The sequence below is a fragment of the Pongo abelii genome, chromosome 20 (assembly GCF_028885655.2).
Source record: "Pongo abelii isolate AG06213 chromosome 20, NHGRI_mPonAbe1-v2.0_pri, whole genome shotgun sequence".
In the NCBI taxonomy this organism is placed as follows: Eukaryota; Metazoa; Chordata; class Mammalia; order Primates; family Hominidae; genus Pongo; species Pongo abelii.
This window is the reverse complement of record NC_072005.2, coordinates 64,046,784-64,069,097: the sequence shown is the minus strand read 5'-3', so window position 1 is coordinate 64,069,097 and position 22,314 is coordinate 64,046,784. Positions and strand designations below refer to the sequence as shown.

Genomic DNA, 22,314 nt, shown 5'->3' with positions numbered 1-22,314 from the left:
TGTACATAAAAGTCTACAGGTATCATATTTAACGATCTACACTGAGTGCTTTCTCCCAAACATCAAGAAAAAGGCAAGTATGTCCTCTTTCACCACTTCTATTCAACAGCACACTGGAAGTTCTAGCTAGTGCAATAAACACAAGAAAAGGAAATAAAAGTAATATAGATTGGGTAGGTGAAATAAGATGTTTGGGCCAGGAGCAGTGGCTTATGCCTATAATTCCAGCACTTTGGGAGGCTAAGGCAGGAGGCTCACTTGAGCTCAGGAGTTTGAGACCCGTCTGGCAACATGGTGAAACCTCATCACTAAAAAATACACAAATATTAGCTGGGCATAGTGGAGTGTGCCGGTAATCCCAGCTACTCGAGAGGCTGAGGGTAAAAATTCCTTGAACCCGAGAGGCAGAGGTTGCAGTGAGCCAAGATCGCACCACTGTACTCCAGCTTAGGTGACAGAGTAAGAGTGTCAAAAAAAAAAAAAAAAAAAAGTAGAAATAAGATGTTTGATGTTTGCTAATAACATTAATATTTATGAAGAAAATCCTAAGAAAGCTATCAAAAAATGTTGCTAGAACTACTGACTTCAGCAAAGTCACAGAATACATATAAAAATTCTAATTTATATATTTCTCTATAACTGCAAGTATCAAGTGCAAACTGAAATTTAAAACTCGATACAACATATAACGGCCCTCTAAGAAACTGTCTAGATTTTTAAAATATGTCCATAATCTATAAGCTGAAAATTACAAAACCCTTATGAAATAAATCAACGAGGACCTCAATAAACAGAGGGATGTACCATATTCATGAACTGCAAGACTCAACAAGATGTCAATTCCCACCAAAACGATCTTTAAATTTAAGGTAATTTATATCAAAATCCCAGCAACATATTTCATAGAGACATACATGCAATAAAATGTATATGCAAAGCCAAAGGAAACAATTGATATGAAAGCCAAATCAATTTTTATTTTTTATTCTTATTATTTTTTGAGATAGGGTCTCACTCTGTCGCCCAGGCTGGAGTGTAGTGGCACCATCTCAGCTCACTGCAACTTCCACCTCCCGGGTTCAAACAATTCTTCTGCCTCAGCCTCCCGAGTAGCTGGGACTACAGGCGCCTGCCACCTTGCCTGGCTTAGGTTTTGTATTTTTTAAATAGAGACGAGTTTTCACCATATTGGCCAGGCAGGTCTTGAACTCCTGACCTCACGTAATCTGCCCACCTTGGCCTCCAAAAGTGTTGGGATTACAGGCATGAGCCACCATGCCCGGCCCCAAATCAATTTTTAAAAAGAACAAAGAGTGAGGAATAAGTTTACCCTATTTTAAAATTTAGTAGATAGCAATCGTAATCAAAATAGAGTGGTATTGGCATAGGTTTAGGCTCAAAGACCAATGGAATAACACAGAGAACCAAGAAATAGGCCAATATGAATATACTTAAATAATTTTTTGCTAAGGTGTAAAAGCAATTCAATAGAGGCAGAATAGTCTTTTCAACAAATGGAGCTTAAAAAAATTCATGGGCAACAACAGAAGAAACTAAAGTTCATACTGTAACACAAAAATTAACTTAACATGAATCAGATCCAATGTAGAAGATAAAATTTGTAGGAGGAAATATGATAGAAAACCTGGTAAGGAGTTCTTAGACATGACATAAAAAGGACAAGGAGGGCCGGGTGCAGTGGCCCACGCCTGTAATCCCAACACTTTGGAAGGTTCAGCCAGGCAGATCACAAGGTTAAGAGATGGAGACCATCCTGGCCAACATGGTGAAACCCCATCTCTACTAAAGATACAAAAATTAGCAGGGTGTGGTGGCACACACCTGTAGTCCCAGCTACTTGGGAGGCTGAGGCAGGAGAATCACTTGAACCCGGAAGGCAGAGGCGGCTGCAGTAAGCCGAGATCTCACCACTGCACTCCAGCCTGGGCAAGAGCGAGACTCCATCTCAATTAAAAACAAAAAAGGACCAAGAGATGTCTTCAAAATAATGACATGAATTAACGCAATACAAAATGGCTTTGCCTACAACTACAATAGAAAACTATACAAGTGTTCACTAAAACTCACAAGTGTTCTGAGGGCTGGGTGCAGTGGCTCACGCCTGTAATCCCAGCATTTTGGGAGGCCGAGGCGGGCAGATCACCTGTCAGGAGTTTGAGCTTAGCCTGACCAACATGCAGAAACCCCATCTCTACTAAAAATACAAAATTAGCTGGGCGTGGTGGCGCATACCTGTAATCCCAGCTACTCGGGGGGCTGAAGCAGAAGAATCACTTGAACCTGGGAGGCAGAGGTTGTAGTGAGCCAAGATTGTGCCACCGCACTCCAGCCTGAGCAACAAGAGCAAAACTCTTTTGTCTCAAAAAAAAAAAAAAAAAAAAGGCTCTGAGGAGGGAAGTCCCACTCAGACACCCCTCTCTTCTCATAGGAGAGAGCTAGTCTCCTTTCTCTTTCTTTTGCCTATTAAACCTCCGCTCCTAAACCAAGTAAGTAAATAAGTAAATAAATAAATAAATAAGGCTTTGAGGAGTTCAAAGTGAATACATGGTTATTTTTACTTCTGCACAATATATTTAATATGAGGTAATACTATCACATGGCTCAAAATCTAGTCTTAAAAATATTATCAAAAAGGAATTACAAAACGCTCTAAATGTATATCATTTTAATCAAGCCTAAGTCCATGGTGACAACTGTGAAAGTCACACATCCCTACATACATGCATGCCGGCTTGCCTGTTAAAATTCCAGTTAAAGTGAATTTTCACACACTCTTTAAAGATTAAAAATGACATTCCTTCTATGTGTTTGTTCTTCTGAGTTTATCATGATCTTTCAAAGGAATTCAGCTACATACTGTATTTTTGGGGGGCCTTAATTTGACCTTTAGAAAACTGAGGTGGACCTAACTCTCTCAAAGGAGAGGTAAAGAAGCTGAGAAACCACAATCATAGGAAAAAACTAAGATTCCCAGGATTACTCTGTGCATGAACAATTACACTATCATCCCTATCCCAGGAAAACTAAAAAAAAAAAAAAAAAGTAAATCCACATCAAGAAAAAGGATGTGTATTGGATAAAGACACATGGTGAAACGTTTTTTTAAACAAGCATCTGAAGTGGACAATGTGTCCAAACATATGTACATCCTTATCTCCTTATAAAAGTGTTTCGTAACTCAAGCCTCCACATTTTTTATAAAGATGTATGCTCCTGCACCTCGAGAGTGGAGAATGTTGCAGGACTAAGCAAGCTTTCACAAAATGTTTTCAAGCCCTCGTTTGTCTAACTGTTCTGATACTGGGCAGCAGTGAATGTATACACAGGAAAAATAAAGGGGATGAGATCTTTTGTTTCTGAAACATTTCCCTCTCCCAAATAAAATAACAAAGGGATGACAAATTGCCATAGCCTTGTCAGACAAGTCTAAAAGAAGCCGTTGTTTTCTTTCTCTTCCCTATATCTCCTCTTCCTTTGTTTAAATATCCCTGAGATAATATTTCACTGTAAACTAAGAAGAAAGATGTGGCTGAAGGTTTTCCTAAGTGCATAGCAACCACTGGGTCTCTCTCATGGGTGAATTCTCAGATGGAGAATAAGACTCCAGGCTGGTTCAATTTCTAACATGATTGTTTAGATGACAAATGATAATCTATTATAGGTTTTCTCAAAGAGAGGATGCTTATGAAGTTTCTCTTCAGTGTGAATCGCCAGATGGTAAGATGTTCCCTTTCACCACAGATTTTCTTCAGTGGTGATATTCAAAAACTCTTTCCCTAATAGAAGTTCGTGGATGTTGACTGAAGTCTGTGCAGTCATAAAAGGTCTTCCCACATCTGTTACAATGGTAGGGTTTCTCCCAGTATGAATCCTTTGATGATGTGTGAGGGATGAGCCACGATTAAAAGCCTTTCCACACTCACTGCATTCATACGGCTTCTCTCCAGTGTGAATGATGGAGTGTCGAATAAGGTTTGCACTCCGGCAAAAGGCTTTCCCACACTGGATGCATTCATAGGGTTTCTCTCCAGTGTGAATCTGTTGGTGCCTCGTAAGGTGTGAACTGCGGTTGAAGGCCCTTCCACACTCCACGCACTCATAGGGTTTCTCTCCAGTGTGGATGCTGAAGTGTCGAATGAGGTCTGCCCTATCACTAAAGGCTTTTCCACATTCTTTGCATTCATAGGGTTTTTCTCCAGTGTGGGTCCTTTTATGCAAGACAAAAGTGGAGTAGTGGGTAAAGGCCTTTTCACATTCACTGCATTCATAAGGTTTCTCCCCAGTATGAATCCGTTGATGCTGCTTGAGGTGTGACCTACGGTTAAAGGCCTTCCCACACTCCATGCACTTATAAGGCTTCTCCCCAGTGTGGATAATGTAGTGTTGAATGAGGTCTGCACTCTCGCAAAAAGCTTTTCCACACTCGCTGCATTCAAAGGGTTTCACTCCAGTGTGAATCTGTTGGTGCCACGTGAGGTATGACCGGCGGCTGAAGGCCTTCCCACACTCAATGCACTCATAGGGCTTCTCTCCCGTGTGGATGATGTAGTGTCGAATGAAACCTGGCCTATCTCGAAAGGCTTTGCCACATTCTTTGCACACAAATGGTTTTTCTCCAGTGTGGCTCCTGTTATGCAAGACAAAAGTGGAGCGGTGGGTGAAGGCCTTTCCACACTGACTGCACTTATAAGGTTTCTCTCCGGTGTGAATCCGCTGGTGCCGCGTGAGGTGTGACCTGCGGTTAAAAGCCTTTCCACACTCCATGCACTTATAGGGCTTCTCCCCAGTGTGGATGATGTGGTGCTGAAGAAGATGAGTGCTCTTGCTAAAGGTTTTCCCACACTCTGTGCATTCATAGGGCTTCACTTGAGTGTGAATCCGTTCATGCTGAACAAGGAGGGAATTCTTTTTAAACACTTTCCCGCATTCCTCACATTTATAGGAATTTTTCTCTTCACGAATCAAGGAATCTGTAACTGGTCCATGTGAATCATATTCATAGAGATCATCTTCTGTTGAAACTTGTTTTTGTGTAATCCTTGTACATATACCATCATCTGACCCCAAACCATCACGTTCAGAACTCACTGTCTCCAGGAGCTTCCCCCGCTGGGGGCCTATCCCTATTTTCAAGTGGACTTCCTGCATTTCAGATGGCCCATCCTGATCCTTGGATTGCCCTAATTGGGAGTCCTTTGAGGCTCCTTGTGTCAGTCGTTCCTGGAGTAAGACTTCCTCAGGCAAGGCCAGGTGAGAAAAGGTAGGCTCTGTGGTCTTGGGTTTTGTGTTGTCACCTGGAAGGAATACAATACACAAAAAGGCTTATTAGAGATGGCATTATAGAAGAAACAAAGGCCAGGGACAGTAGTTCATACCTGTAATCCCAGCACTTTGGGAGACCAAGGCAGGCAGATCACCTGAGGTCAGGAGCTTGAGACCAGCCTGGCCAACATGGTGAAACCCCGTCTGTACTAAAAATACAAAAATTAGCTGGGCATGGTGGCGCATGCCTGTAATCCCAGGTACTCAGGAGGCTAATGCAGGAGAACCACTTGAACCCGGAAGGCAGAGGTTGCAGTGAGCCGAGATTGTGCCAGTGCACTTCAACTTGGGCAACAGAGCAAGACTCCATCTCAAAAAAAAAAAAGAAGAAGAAGAAACAAGATCAGCATTTCAGTGAGAACAAGAAGATGAAATAGTACCCTCAGCCTCCCAAAGTGCTGGGATTATAGGCATGAGTCACCATGCCCAGCCTAGAGTAGATCTTCAAAGAGAAAATTATGCTGGGCACGGTGGCTCATGACTGTAATCCCAGCACTTTGGGAGGCTGAGGAGGGTGGATCACCTAAGGTCAGGGGTTTGAGACCAGCCTGACCAAAATGGAGAAACCCCGTCTCTACTAAAAACACAAAATTAGCCAGGTGTGGTGGCGTATGCCTGTGATCCCAGCTAAGGCAGGAGAATCACTTGAACCCGGGAGATGGAGGTTGTAGTGAGCTAAGATTGTGCCATTGCACTCCTGCCAGGGAACCAGTGGGAGACTCCATCTCGGAAACAAATAAACAAAAAAGGGCCAAAAATAGAGTCTGCCTTATAGAACTATAGTGAAGATGAAGGGAAACACTACATACACTATGGTCGGCAGAGAGCAAGGCACTGAGTAAGAAATAAATACATGTTAGCCATAATTTTTTATTATGGGCTAGTGAAATATATACATCTGGGACCTCACTTGGAAGTACTTAAATTTAAGATGTAAGAGGCCAGGCTTGGTGGCTCAGCATTTTCAAACGCTGAGGCAGGAGGAGAGCTTGAGCCCAGGAGTTTGAGACCAGCCTCAGCAACATAACAAGACCATCTCTATAAAAAATTTTAAAAACTCAGCCAGGCATGGTGCACATGCCTGTAGTCTCACCTACCTGGGAGGCTTAGGTGGGAGAATCCCTTGAGCCCAGGAGGTTGACGCTGCAGTGAGCTATGGTCACACCACTGTACTCCAGCCTGAGTGACAGAGTGAGACCCAGTCTGACGGGGAAAAAAAAAAAAAAAAAAGAGGCTCCATGGATCCCAAGCACCCAGAGAGACCACAATAAGAAGACTGCCCACAAACTTCAGAGGCAGTGTTCACTTTTCCATGTGTAAGCTGCCATGACCCCCACCTTCCCAGCTGTTGGCTCCTACCTGGATAGGAGCTTTGGGAGAGGTCTTTTGTAACCATCCATAGCTCCTGTCTGTGATCCAACTGGTAGATCAGCTCTGGTTTGAACAAAGGACAGCCTGTGCATGGAGAACAAAAGAGGACACAGGGAGTTAGGTTAGAAGAAAGAAACCTGTCAATCTGATCTGGGACTTCAGGACGGGGAAGACCATGAAGTGAAGCTATTCTCAGCCAAGCGAAGAAAATGTTGAACCGTGACCATAAAACAACTACAAAAACACCATCTGGCTGGGCACAGTGGGTCATGCCTATAATCCCAGCACTTTGGGAGGCCAAGGCAGGTGGATCACCTGAGGTCAGGAGTTCGAGACCAGCCTGCCCAAAATGGTGAAACCCCATCTCTACTAAAAATACAAAAAGTTAGCCAGGTGTGGTGGCAGGCACCTGTAGTCCCAGCTACTCGGGAGGCTGAACCCGGGAGGCGGAGGTTGTAGTGAACCGACATCATGCCACTGCACTCCAGCCTGGGCAACAAGAGCGAAACTCCATCTCAAAAAAAAAAAAAACAAACCATCCTCATTGGGCCCCAAAGACTGTAAGCAGTAGTGCTGGCTGTGTGATAGTACCAATTACTTTTAATCTCCATCCTACAAAAATCTCAACCCTGTTAAGACAAATTTTCTGAAGGGATTTTATAATTAGTCCCTATGGCAGGTAGAAAAGCCCTGGTCTCCATCATCATCTTGCAAATGGCAACCCTGATCATCTGTACTCTGAAGTAGGCAGGTGACCTATACCAGCCACTCCAAAGAGAGAAAAAGCCTTCTCTTTCAGGAAGGGCTAAATGAGGGAGGCTGCCACTCCTGCTGCCATGCAGCATTCTGGGAATTCTGTGAGGGAACCTGCCTAAAAACCTTACCAAGAAGAGGGAGCAAAGAGGCTGGGCACAGTGGCTCACGCTTGTAATCCCAACACTTTGGGAGTCTGAGACCAGCCTGGGCAACATGGTGAAACCCCATCTCTACTAAAAATACAAAAAGTAGCCAGGTGGTTGTCATGCACCTGTGGTCCCAGCTACTTAGGAGACTGAGGTGGGAGGATCACTTGAGCCCGGAAGGTGAGGCTGCAGTGAGCTGAGATCATACCACTGCACTCCAGCGTGGGTTACAGAGTGAGAACCTGTCTCCAAAAAAGAAAAAAGAAAGTGGGAGCAAAGAAAGACAACTGGCTTGACACCCACCAACCCAAGAGCCAGCCTTACCACTAAGCTTATTAGGTGAGATAATATATTTCCTTCAGGGTTAAGACTGTATGAGCTGAACTGCACATATAGCCCAAAACTTTTCAAAATATAAGAGGGTAAAAGACATAAGTACTCTATGGAGAAGTTAATGGCACAGGCAGTAGGACCCACAAAAACACAGGGTGGGATTCATCAGTCATCTCTAAGCAAATGTTTGCTCATTTTTGCTATGTGCTTGGCACTGGGTTCAATGACAGTGCAGTGAAAAAGGGGAATCAGACCTTCCTTCAGCTTTGTCAGGATCATGCTCCCCACGACCTCAGGGCCTTTGCACATGCCGGCCTGCCTACTTGGAATACTACTTGCTCCTCTAACTTGTTCGTTCTAATTAACTCACTCTTTGGGTCTCAGCTCAAAAACTTCTCGGAGAGACTTTCCTGCTGTGGCTCTCGAATCCAAGTCCTTAATCAATATGCCACCGGGCCATAGAACTTTACTCCTAATAGTATGTCAATAACTGATATTTATACAATGTAACTATAACCTAGGGAATATGCCAAGCAATTTAAATGCATTGTATTTTATAAACACTGAATTAAATTTAGGCATTAGTTTAGAAGAGAAATAACATATTTGAGATACTGATTCTCCATTCAGGAGAAAGGTAAGTTTCTTCACTGACCTAAGGCTTTTTTTTACATTCTAAGCAAAGCATTACATTGCTACTCCTATGGTCCCTGCACGAAAAATTCTATTTTAGGATTTCTTCACAGGATGCACATTAAGAATGTACTGCAATCAGGACCACATTATAGATGAAGAAATCGAGGCTCAGGCAGATAAAGTGACTTGCCAAAATCTGGGAAATGGCGAATGGCCAAGCTAAAATGGACACCTGAGTCTAGTCATCAAAAGCACCTGGCCAATTTAACCACAAAACTATACAAAGTTGTTCCAAAAAATGCTGAGTCCAAGTGTAATATTGCTGATTATGACGACAATGATTTAGACAGCAGTAACAATAGTGACAGCAACAGGGGTCACAATTGCTAACCTGCACCCAACCACCTATCACAACACACTGTACTGAACCATTTGCCCTCACACTAGCCCTGTGAAATAAATACTATATTGGCCCGTTTTTTTTTTTTTTCAGACGGAGTCTCTCTCACACTGTCGCCTGGGCTGGAGTGCAGTGATGCGATCTCAGCTCACTGCAACCTCTGCCTCCCGGGTTCAAGTGATTCTCCTGCCTCAGCCTCCTGAGTAGCTGGGATGACAGGCGCCCGCCACCACACCCGGCTAATTTTTTGTATTTTTAGTAGAGACGGGGTTTCACCATGTTGCCCAGGCTTGTCTCAAACTCCTGACCTCCCGATTTGTCCGCCTCGGCCTCCCAAAGTGCTGGGATTACAGGCATGAGCCACTGTGCCTGGCCTGGCCCTTTTTATTCATGAGAAAAACTGAGGCACAGAGGGATTCCTTAACTTACCCAGGAACACAGGGATCATAAGCAGTGGAGATGGGAGTGGACTCCTGGACACCAGACCCTGGTCTCCCAAGTGCTACACTCGGAGCAAATGGTGAACACCCCTGTGTGGTGCCAGGAGCCTCAGAACAAGTAGGCTGTGGAGGACAAAGGGGAACATGAGTAGGAGAACTCAATCCTAAGGGAGCACGGGACCAGAAGGGGCCTTACCCAGAGACACAAGAAGTCCGCAGGTCTCCAGCATCACCTCCTGATACAAGGTTCTCTGGGCTGCGTCCAACTGTCCCCACTCCTCCTGTGTGAATGTCACAGCCACATCCTCAAAGGTCACAGACACCTGGAAAATTAAACAGAGATAGTAGTGTTTCCCTTGAAACTGTGGAATACAATTAGAACTTGTCACTCCAGCACTGCAAAAGATGCACAGTGACCCAAGAATCAAATCACCAAGCATCTCTAGAGGGCCATGATCTGTGCCAGGCATGAGGGGAATGCGGACATTGCCTTGGATAAATTACAGTAGTGTCGGTCAGGTGCGCTGGCTCACACCTGTAATCCCAGCACTTTGGGAGGCCGAGACGGACAGATCACGAGGTCAGGCGATTGAGACCACCCTGGCTAACACGGTGAAACCCCGTCTCTACTAAAAATACAAAAAAATTAACCGGGCATAGTGGCAGGCGCCTGTAGTCCCAGCTACTCGGGAGGCTGAGGCAGGAGTGTGAACCCAGGAGGTGGAGCTTGCAGTGAGCCGAGATCGCACCACTGCACTCCAGCCTGGGCGACTGAGCGAGACTCATCTCAAAAAAAAAATTACTGCAGTGAAGAGAGAGAAGCCTCCTGTGCAGGAAGCCACTTGACACAGAAATAAGGTTAGGACAATCCTAAGTGGACTGAGAGGCACAGACAGTAAGTGCTCTGAGACATCAGAGGAATGGGAAAGAATAATAACAAAAACAACACCAGCAACAATAACAAGAACAGCACCTGAGTCTTACCAATCCTCCCTGTGAGCCTGTCTCATGCTAATGGCTTTACATGCCATGGTAAAGTGACTAAAAGTCCCCAGCTCGGGAGTCAGACTCCTGAGGTTTAAAACCAAATTCCTGAAATCAACACAAGCCTGCTATGTGACCTTGGAAATCTCATTTCATTTATCTGAGCCCTGATGTCCAGGTCAACACAACAGGGTTTTCCACTTCACCAAGAATAGTCAAAAGATCTGAAGAAAAGCTGTAAAGGAAACACTGGGGCAAAGGGCCACAGCTCCTGAGTTCACCATCATCATCTCCATGTCACACTCAGAGACTTGAGGTCCAGGCCCTCCATTAGTCTACCCAAAGTCACATATCTTATCAGAAGACACAGAATTTGAACCCAGGACCCTATGGTCTATGTTCTAATCATGCAACCCGACACTCCTTCATTAGCAAAGTTAATGCACAGTTAATGAGGATGGGAAACATTGAAACACATCCATTTGAGCCACCCTGAAAATATTTACAGGATTTTTTTTTTTTGAGACAGGGTCTCAATATTTTGCCCAGGTTGGGCTTGAACTCAAGATCCTCCTGCCTTAGCCTCCCAGGCTGGAACTACAGACACATGCCACTGTGCTGGGGTTAGCCACTTGAAAATATTTTCATGGACATGGGTGGAGCAGCATAGTCATAATCACCTATCTCACAGAAGAGTCACCTGAGGTGGTGGCACCTGCCTCAAAAGTGGCAGGGCCTGGACCTGCATCTGCTGCCTTGGACACTTCTGGACCTCACAGATGCCCATTCTCATAGGAAGAATCCACAACAAGCTATCACTACCTTTTCCTGTTTGAGTCCTACCAGCAAGTATCCCTGAGGTCAGGATACTTCAGAAGCAACGAACAAGAGTCACAGAGGACACAGCAGGTTGTAGCCATGAGAACATGGGCCCCTGACTGGCTATGATGTCTGTCCTGGCTAAGGAGGAAGGCACATCTAGCAAAAGACCACAAAATCTTGTGTCCCAAGACATGTGTCAGCTGGCATAGGAGAAAACCACTCAGGAAACCACTGTGGAAGCCACACGGGTCCCCTGCGGATTTCTTAAACAACCAATAAACCATTTTTTTTTTTAGTTCACACAGTTCCACCAGCATGAAATGCCATGACTCCTCATGTCCAAGACCACCTGCTAGAAGGAAGCCTGCTCAACTTGCAAAGTTTACTTTAGGTGTCACCCCCAGGCCTCCCTAACCAATGCGGGTAAAGAAGAGGGTAAAAACACAGGCTGTGATGGTAGACATACCAGTTGTTAGTTTCTGATACTTAAGAGCTACAGTGATGTAAGGCAGGTAATTGAACCTATGTGAGCCTCAAGCTGCTCTTGTGTAAAACAGTGATGACAAGAGAACCTAATTCTAAAGAGTTCAGGATTAAAGGAGCTGAGGGTTAAATAATGTCTGCCAATCAGCCCACAGCAAGGACTCCTCATGATCAGCTGTCACTCTTTGCAATTATTTCTTTTCTCTTTGTTCACATAACATCCTAGACCAACTCAAGCGGCAAGCTTCTTTAATATCGTCAGATTCTCTATACAAAAATGCCACACATTGCCAAAAATGGGCAAGTGCGTAAGGCGCCACTTTAGCCGGAACTGCCAAGAAAGCCACCTCCAAATAGGTGACATCTGGACAGAGACCAGAAAGATATGAGAGGGAGGCCCTGCGAAGTTATAGGGGCAGTGTTCAAGGCAAAGGGAAGTGCAAAGAGAAAGCCTGGAAAAAGGAAGAGGACTGCACGGTCAGGTTGGTGGCTCTAAAGAGCAAAGGACAACGGAAAAATGGAGAGACAAGGTCGGGGTGGTTGGCCAGGTGGATGACGTAGGGGCTGGCAGGCAACAGATGAAGTTGGATTTAGGGGAAGTGTGATGAGCTCCATGAAGGAAGCATCATTCATCCTTCTACGAAGGACTGAGCACCTGTCGGAGGCCAACACTATGGCAGGACTGCGGATAAAGGAAATGACAAGCTACGGCCACTTCTCTGAAATAAACCACGGCAACGAAGAAAAGTCCTGTGGCTGTCTTGGCTTCTTCCTGCCCACAAGGCCTCCAGAAATAGCAGAGCAGCAGCAAGGCCGAAACCTCGTCCACTCACCTGCGCCGAGGCTGCCATCCTGAGACCCTGCAGCCCTAGCGGGAACCGGGAATGCCGCGGCTCAGCCGACCCCCCAGCCCTTCTCTGTCCTGGACGGGGCGACCTCGGCTGACTTTCGCACTCGGAGCCTCAGTTTCCCCAGAGAAAAATGAGCACAAAGCGGGCGCAGCGTCGGGGCTCAGGAGACGGAGGGCAGCTGCGGAGGCCTGGGCCCCGGCGGGCGCCGGTGGAACACCCAGTTAGGGAAGAAGCGGAGCGTCAGGCTCCCGCCAAGATGCGGAGAAGGGGCGTACCAGCCTCATTACCCTCCCCCGCTCAGGCCGCTGGACGCTCCTACCCAGCGGTCCAGGCCCCACACTGTTTCCGGGCCAATCCTGCTCACGGAGATGACGTCACGCGACGAAGCGGAAGTCCCACCTCCGCCGCCCTGGCCCGCAGGAAACGCCCGTGTCCTGGGCCGTCATTGGCCTAGAGTCCGCGGCCGACGCAAGGGGTGGTGCCTTCTGAGTAAGGCAGTTTTTTCCTCACATCTACCGGGTGTGGGAAATAACCAAGCGCGGCCGACTCCATGTAAGTGCGCACAAGGACCCCCGCGTCGTCTTAAGGCCGCCGCTTTACTATCGGCACAAGTCGGAGGGTCGAAAGGTCCTTTCTAGCTTAGGAAAATTGAGGTCAGGAGGCGGGGATATTCGCCCCGATTCAGATCATGGGCTGGGCCCAGAGCTTCTGGCTCACTTTCCTTCTTTTAGGGAGGTAGCTCATACATGTAATCTCAGTGCTTTGGGATGCCAACACAATAATTGCTTGAGGTCAGGAGTTTGAGACCACCCTGGGCAATACAGTAAGATGTTATATCTACAAAAAAAAAAAAGAGCAAGGCATGATGGTGTACGCCTGTAGTCCTAGATACTGGGAGGCTGAAGCAAGAGGATTGCTTGAGCCCAGGAATTTGAGGTTATAATGAGATATGATGAGAGAAAACACACACACATAAACACACTGAGATGCCATCTTATACTGGTCAGAGTGGCTATTATTAAAAAGTAAAAAACCAACAGATGTTGGTATGGATGCAAGGAAAAGGGAACGCTTATACGCTATTGGTGGGAATGTAAATTAGTACAACCTCTATGGAAAACAGTATGTAGATTTATCAAAGAACTAAAAATAGAACTGCCATTTGATCTGGCAATTCCACTCTTGGGTATTTACTTAAAGGAAAGTAAACCACTATATCAAAAAGAGGCCTGTACTTACATGCTTACTGTAGCACTATTCACAGTAGCAAAGTCATAGAATCAACCTAAGTGTCCATCGACAGATGACTGGATAAAGAAAATGCGATATATATATATATATATGCGATATATATATGTGACATATATGCGATATATATGTGATATATATGCGATATATGTGACATATATATGATATATATGTGACATATATATGCGATATATATGTGATATATATATGCGATATATATGCGATATATATATGCGATATATATATATATGCGATATATATATGCGATATATATATATATATATACACTCCATGGAATACTACTCAGTCATTAAAAAAAAAAATCATGGCTTTTGCAGCAATATGGCTGGAACTGGGGGGCCATTCTCTTAAGTGAAATAATTCAGAAACAGTCAAATACTGCATATTATCACTTATAAGTGGTAGCTAAATGATGTATACATATGGAAATAGTGGAATAATAGACACTGGAGATTCAAAAAGGTGGGAGGCATTGCCGGGGACCCCTCACACCATGGTGCTTCACTCACCTACACCACGGCTATGCCACCCCATTGGCACACACTTGCAGGTAGCTCCCCTCTACTGCCCAAGTGGTGCACACTTGCCTGTGGCCTCCCCATCCCCCAGCCACAGTGCACTCTCTGCAGTCCCCACAGTGCTCTGCTGGAGCACTTTTGCCAGCAGACTGAGAACACCTCAGCCCCTCTAGCACAGCAGGCTCTTCACCCCAAGCAGCCAGAGAACAAAGCCAAGGGCTTAATCCCCTCTACCCAGGTTTACAGCATGCAGCTCAGGAGTGCTCAGCTGAGCCTTGGCCTGTGAAAGCACCCATAATTGAAACCATTAAACTAAACCCAACTTATACCACAGTAAAACTCCCAAGGGCATCAAATAATATGAAAGCAGAAAGCCCCATCCAAAGGAGAGCAACTTCAAAGATTCAAGGAACATCATCCCACACATATGAGAAAGAACCAGTGCAAGATTTCTGGCAACTCTAAAAGTCTTCAAACGACTGCACTAGCTCCCTAGTGATGGTTTGTAACCATGCTTAAATGGCTGAAATGACTTAGAATTCAGAGTCTGGATGGCAAGGAAGGCAAAATCCAAGGAAACCAATAATGCAATCCAAGAGTTTAAATATAATATTACCATATTAAGAAAGAACCAAAATGGGCTGGGCACGGTGGCTCACGTCTGTAATCCCAGCACTTTGGGAGGCTGATGCGGGTGGATCACTTGAGGTCAGGAGTTCGAAACCAGCCTGACCAACATGGTGAAACCCTATCTCTACTGTAAATACAGAAATTAGCTGGGTGTGCTGGCAGGCACCTGTAATCCCAGCTACTCGGGAGGCTGAGGCACAAGAGTCCCTTGGATCCAGGAGATGGAGGTTGCAGTGAGCCAAGATCATGCCACTGCACTCCAGCCTGTGCAAAAGAGCAAGACTCCGTCTCAAAAAAAAAAAAAAAAAAAAAAAAAGAAAAAGAAAAAAGAAAAAGAAAAAAAGAAAAGAAAAAGAGTCATCAAACCGAACTTCTGGAAATAAGAAATTAACTACAGCAATTGCAATTTCATAATGTAATTGGAAGCACTAATAACAGAACAGACCAAGCTTAGAAAATAGTCTCAGAGCTCAGCTTTTCCCCACGTGTCTGCCGCCTAGGGGAGGTGCCTCATCCGGAGCGGGCCGCCAGCTGTCTAGCCCTGTCCGCACAGAGGCTCCTGTCGTTGGCGCCCGGGAGTGGCTTGGCTGCCCGATGCTTCTGCCCCGGCTGCCGCGGGCAGGGCTGTACGGTTAGTGCCCGGCTTAGGCCCCTTGAAGCGCCCGCAGGGGTGAGAGCGGCCTCTGGCCCCGCGGAGACGGAGCGGCTTGAGGACTAGGCGGCGGCCGCGGGGAGGAGGATGGGAGCTGACCAGTTAGTGTTATGCTCAACGTGTATGACATGTATTGGATGAACGAATATACCTCATCCATTGGAACTGGAGTTTTTCATTCAGGAATTGAAGTCTATGGCAGAGAATTTGCTTATGGTGGCCGTCCTTACCCCTTTTCTGGAATATTTGAAATTTCCCCAGGAAATGCTTCTGAACTAGGAGAAACATTTAAATTTAAAGAAGTTGTTGTTTTAGGGAGCACGGACTTCCTAGAAGATGATATAGAAAAAATTTTAGAAGAACTGGGAAAAGAATACAAAGGCAATGTTTATCATTTAATGCATAAAAACTGCAATCATTTTTCTTCAGCTTTATCAGAGGTAAACTAAATTTTATCCTAAAAGTTCTTCAAATAAATATTTGCTATCCCACAAAGAGAAAATAATCTCAGAGCTCAAACACGACTCCTTTGAACCAATGCAGCAGAAAAAAATAAAGAAAAAAGAATTTTAAAAAATGAATAAAACCTACAAGAAATATGGGATATGTAAAAAGACCAAACCTATAACACATTGGCATTCCAGAAAGAGATGGAGAGACAACAAGGAACTTGGAAAACATATTTGATGATACTGTCCATGAACATTTCCCCAACCACACTAGAGAGGTTGACATGCAAATTCAGGACATTCAGAGAACCCCTGTGAGATGATATTATACAAGATGACCATCCCTAAGATACATAGGCATCAGATTCTCCAAGGTCAATACAAAAGAAAAATATTAAAGGCAGGTAGAGAGAAGTGGCAGGTTACCTACAAAAGGAACCTGATCAGGCTAACAGTGGACCTTTCAGAAATTTTACAAACTGGAAGAGACTGGGGGCCTATATTCAGCATTTTTAAATGAAAGAAATTTGAACCAAGAATTTAACATCCAGCCAAACTAAACTTCATTAAGTGAAGGATAAATAAAATCTTTTTCAGACAAACAAATGTTAAGGGAATTCATTACTACCAGACCTGCCTTACAAGAAGTCCTTAAAACAGTGCTAAACCTAGAAGCAAAAGATGAGTATCTGCCACCACAGAAACAACTTAAGCAAATATCCTGTTGATACTACAAACCAACTGTACAATAAAGTCCACATAACAACCAGCTAACAACATAATGACAGGATCAAATCCTCACTTATCAATATTGACCTTGAATGTAAATAGGCTAAATGCCCCACTTAGAAGGCACAAGGTGGCAAGTTGGAAAAAGAAATGAGACCCAACTGTGTATTCTCTTCATTAGACACATCTCACATGCAATGACACCCATAGGCACAAAGTAAAAGGATGGAGAAAGGTCAAGCAAATGGGAAAAAAAAAGAGCAGGGATTGCTATTTCACACAAAACAGACTTTAAACCAACAATGATCAAAAAAGGCAAAGAAGGGCATCACACAGTGATGAAGGATTCAATTCAACAAGACTTAACTATCCCAAATATATATGCACCAAACACTGGAGCACCCATATTCATGAAACAAGTTCTTAGAGACCTACAACAAGACTTAGACAACCAGACAATTAATAGCAGGAGACTTCAACACCCCACTGACAGTGTTAGATGCATCACCAAAGCAGAAAAGGTATTTGGAAGCTAAACTGGACATTTGACCAAATAGACCTTACAGAAATCTACAGAATACTCTACCCAACAACCACAGAACATACATTCTTTTCATCTGCACATGTCTCATATTCTAAGATCAATCACATACTTGGCCATAAAGCAATACTCAACAATTAAAAAAAAAAGTCATACCAACCACACTCTCAGACCATAGCACAGTAAAAACAGAAATCAATACCTAGAAGAATTCTCAAAACCATACAATTACATGGAAATTAAACAATCTTCTCCTGAATGTGTTTTAGTTAAAGAATGAAATCACGACAGATCAAAAAATTCCTTGAAACTAATTAAAACAGAGATACAACATACCAGAATCTTTGGGACACAGCTAAAGCAGTGTTGAAAGTTTATAGTGCAAAATGCCTACACCAAGAAGTTAGATAAATCTCAAGTTAACAAAATAACATCACACCTAGAAGAACTAAAAGAAAAAAAAAAAACAACCCCAAAAGAAAGGAAAGCAGCAGAAAAAAATAACCAATATCAGAGTTGAACTGAATAAAACTGAGATGTGAAAATCTATACAAAGATCATAAAACCGTAAGTTGGTTTTTCAAAAGAATAAACAACACTGGTAGCCCACTAGCTAGATTAATAAAGGAAAAAAGAAGATGCAAATAAACACAATGAGAAATGTTAAAGGTGACATTACCACCTACCCCACAGAAGCACAAAATTCTCTCAGAGACTATTAAGAACTAAAAACTTAGCACACAAACTAAAAAACCTAGAAGAAATGGATACATTCCATGAAACATACAATCTCCTAAGATTGAACCAGAAAGAAATGAAATCCTGAACAGACCAGTAATGAGTTCTGAAATTGAATCAGTAATTAAAAAGCTACCAACCAGAAAAAGCCCTGGACCAGGTGGATTCACAGTCGTATTCTACCAGATGTAAAAAGACCTGGTACTAATCCTACTGAAATTATTCCCAAAAAATCAAGGAGGAGGGACTACTCCCTAACTTATTCTGTGAGGCCAGCATCATCCTGATACCAAAACCCGGCAGAGGCAAAATGAAAAAGGAAAACGTTAGGCCAATATCCCTGATAAACATAAATGCAAAATTCTCAACAAAATACTAGTTCAACTGAATCCAACAGCATATCAGAAAGCTAATCCACCATGATCACCACACTCAAGCAGGCTTTATATCTGGCATGCAAAGTTGGCTCAACATATGCAAATTAAGAAATGTGATTCATCACATAAACAGAACAAAAAAACAAAAACCACATGGTTATCTCAATAGATGCACAGAAGGCTTTCAATAAAATTTAACAGCCCTTCCAACCCTCAACAAACTAGGCATTGAAGAAACAGACCTCAAAATAATAAGAGCCATCTATGGGCCAGGTGCAGTGTCTCACACCTATAATCCCAGCACTTTGGGAGGCAGAGACAAGCCTGGGCAACATAGCAAAACCCCGTTCCTACAAAATACACAAAAATTAGCCAGGTGTGATGGCATACACCTGTAGTCTCAGCTGCTCGAGAGGCTGAGGTGGGAGGCGCTTGAGCTCAGGAGGGCAGAGGTTGCAATGAGCTGTGATTGCATCACTGCACTCCATCCTGGGCGACAGAGCAAGAACCCTGTCTCAAAACAACAACAAAAGCCATCTATAACAAACTCACAGCTAAAATCATACCAAACAGGCAAAACCCGGAAGCATTTTCCTTGGGAACCAGAACAAGACAATGATACTCACTCTTACCACTCCTATTCAAGATAGTACTGGAAGTCCTAGCCAGAGTAATTGCAAGATAATGAAATAAAAGGCATCCAAATAGGAAGAGAGGAAGTTAAGCTATCTCTCTTTGCAGAGGATATGATTCTATACTTAGAAAACCCCATAGTCTCTGCACAAAAGCTCCTAGAACTGATAACTTCAGTAAAGCTTTAGTATAAAAATCAATGTACAAAAATCAGCATTTCTATGTACCAATAATGTACAGTGAATGTCCAGTCTGAGAGCCAAATCAAGAATGCAATCTCATACACAATAGTCAAGAAAAAGAATAAAATACCTAGTAATAAAGCTAGCCAGGGAGTGGAAAGATCTCTACAACAAGAATTACAAAACACTGCTGAAAGAAATCAGAGATGACCAAAACAAATGGAAAAACATTTCATGCTCGTGGATAAAAAGAATAAATATTGTTAAAATAGCCATACTGCCCAAAGCAATTTACAGATTCAGTGCTATTTCATCAATCTACCAATGTCATTTTTCACAGAATCAGAAAAAATATTCTAAAAATCACATGGAACCCAAAAACAGTCCAAATAGCCAAAGCAATACTAAGCAAAAAGAACAAAGCTGGAGGCATCATAGTACCCAACTTCAAACTATACTTAAAGCCTACAGTCACCAACACAGCATGATAGTGATACAAAAACAGACACATAGACAACTAGAACAGCATAAAGAACCCAGAAATAAAGCCACATATCTCAAAACATCTGATCTTTGACAAAGTAAGCAATAACAAGCAATGGGGAAAGGACTCTTATTCAATAAATGATGCTGGGATAACTGGTTAGCCATATGCAGAAGACTGAAACTGGACCCCTTCCTTTCATCATATACAAAAATCAGTTCAAAATGGATTAAAGACTTAAATGTATGACCTAAATCTATAAAAAACCTTAGAAGAAACCTACAAAATATCATTCTGGACACAGTCCTTGGCAAAGATTTCATGACAAAGTCTCTAAAAGCAATTGAAACAAAGGAAAAATACACAGATGGGACCTAATTAAACTGAAGTGTACAGAGAAAGAAACCACCAACAGAGTAAACAGACAGCATACAGAATAGGAGAAAATATTCACAACCTGTGCATCTGACAAGGTCTAATATCCAGAATCTATAAGGAACTTAAGCAAAGTAACAAACAAAACAACAACCAATCTCATTTAAAAAATTGAGCCAAGGACATAAACAGACATTTCTTAAAAGAAGACATACATGTGGCCAACAAGCATATGAAAAAAAGTTTCAACATCACTAATGATTAGAGAAATGTAAATCAAACCACAATGAGATGCCATCTCACATCAGTCAGAATGGTTGTTTTAAAGTCAAAAAGTAACAGATATTGGCAAGGTTGTGGAGAGAAGGGAATGCTTATACACTGCTGCTGGGAAAGTAAATTAGTGCAGCTATTCAGGAAGGCAGTTTGGATGTTTTTCAAAGAACTTAAAACAGACCTTCCACTTGACCCAGCAATCCCATTACTGGTTATGTACCCAAAGGAATAGAAATCGTTCTACCAAAAAGACACATGCACCTGTATGTTCATTGCAGCACTATTCACAATAGCAAAGACATGAATCAACCTAGATGCCCATCAACAGTGAAATGAATAAAGAAAGTGGTATGTATACACCACGGATTACTATGCAACCATAAAAAACATCATGTCCTTTGCAGCAGCATGGATGGAGCTGGAGGCTATTATCAGAAATGAATTAATGCAGGAACAGAAAACCAAATGCTGCATCTTCTCACTTATAAGTGGGAGGTAAACAATGAGAACACATAAACACAAAGATGGGAAAAATAGCTGCCAGGGCCTACTTGATGGGAGAGTGTGGGAGAAGGGTAAGGGAAAAACAAAAAACAAACTTCCTGTTGGGTGCTATGCTCACTACCTGGGTGACAAAATCATTTGTACATCAAACCCCAGTGACATGCAATTTACCCATGTAACAAGCCTGCACATGGACCCCTTGAGCTTAAAATAAAAGTTGAAAATAAACCCACAAAACAAGGGGAAAAAGTGAAAAATGAGAAATTGTCTATTGGGTACAATGTGAACTATTTGGGTGACAGTCACACTAAAAGCCCAGATTTCACCAATACATAATATATCCCTATAACAAAACTGTACTTGTACCCCCCAAATCTAAAAAGAAACAGTTTACTGAAAGAGAGATAAAAAATAAACACATACCATATTATTACATTTATATAAAATTTCAGAAAATGCTAACTAATGTATAGTGTCATTAAACAAATCAATGGTCACATGGGGATAAAGTATTGGAGAATAGGAGGAGATTAGTAAGGGGCATGAGGAAACTTTTGACATGTGTATACATGTCAAAATTTATCAAATTATACAATTTCAATATTAGTTTATTGTATGCCAATTATATATCATTAATGCGTTAAGAAAAAAAAGTTTCCACATAAAAATCTGAATCAATCAATCCTGTATTTATTCAACTCTCTCCCTCTTCCCATATCTTGAGTCAGCCCTCCTTCAGTGGCAGCAAAAACTAGAAAGCAATGAAGGCCATCACTTCCCACATGCTGGCTGGGTCACAAAAGATGCACGATGGACTACAAGCTCTCTTTTGTCAGTCCTGGGGTTCCTGCCTGTTCAGTGATGACCAAAGTATCAACAGCCTAAGGAGGTACAGGAATTCACAAATTTTCAGATTGTTTGCTCTCACACTGGCCTCAGCCATAGGAGAAAAGGAGCTCAGCAGGTCGTGAGAATTTCTGTACACCCTCATCGCAGTCATAGTCACATTAAATTTGTGTATCCCCCTTTAGAGTACACACATAACTTCTAGTTTCCCAGTCTCCACCACTCCCTACTATCCAATGTTTCTGTATGTAGTGTTTCTGTATCTGTTTCCTACTTAGCCCCTGTAGGTCTTACATGCCTGCCAGATTTTAGATTTCAGGGGCAATGTCCTCTGCATAGAGGTCCTGGGAGACAGCCACCCCTTAATAGAATTGATGGAATATGACACATCCTCTGGGAAAAAGGGACTCAACTTATGCTGTTTCTAGAAGCACTGGAGGTTGTCACACCAACTACTCCCTCATCAGGGTGAGCTTAGGGCTCACAGAGATCCTGACATCCAAGTCACAAGATCAGTCTCACAATGCCCTACAGTTTTCCCTAAGA

General features: G+C 43.1%; 1 protein-coding gene across 2 annotated transcripts; it reads right to left on the bottom strand.

The window, feature by feature from the left end:
• Positions 1-2,554: 2,554 nt before the first annotated feature.
• On the bottom strand, positions 2,555-12,765 carry ZNF543 (zinc finger protein 543). 2 transcript variants are annotated; one of them, XM_024236944.3, is made up of 4 exons: positions 12,548-12,765; positions 9,622-9,748; positions 6,703-6,798; positions 2,555-5,315 (listed from the first exon to the last, which is right to left on the bottom strand). In XM_024236944.3, the coding sequence occupies exons 1-4, from the start codon at positions 12,563-12,565 to the stop codon at positions 3,754-3,756; spliced, it is 1,803 nt and encodes a 600-aa protein (XP_024092712.3). In that variant the 5' UTR covers positions 12,566-12,765; the 3' UTR covers positions 2,555-3,753. The 2 variants fall into 2 exon arrangements, with proteins under 2 accessions (XP_024092712.3, XP_054397201.1); XM_054541226.2 differs by lacking the exons at positions 9,622-9,748; positions 12,548-12,765 and adding an exon at positions 6,441-6,546.
• Positions 12,766-22,314: the final 9,549 nt, after the last annotated feature.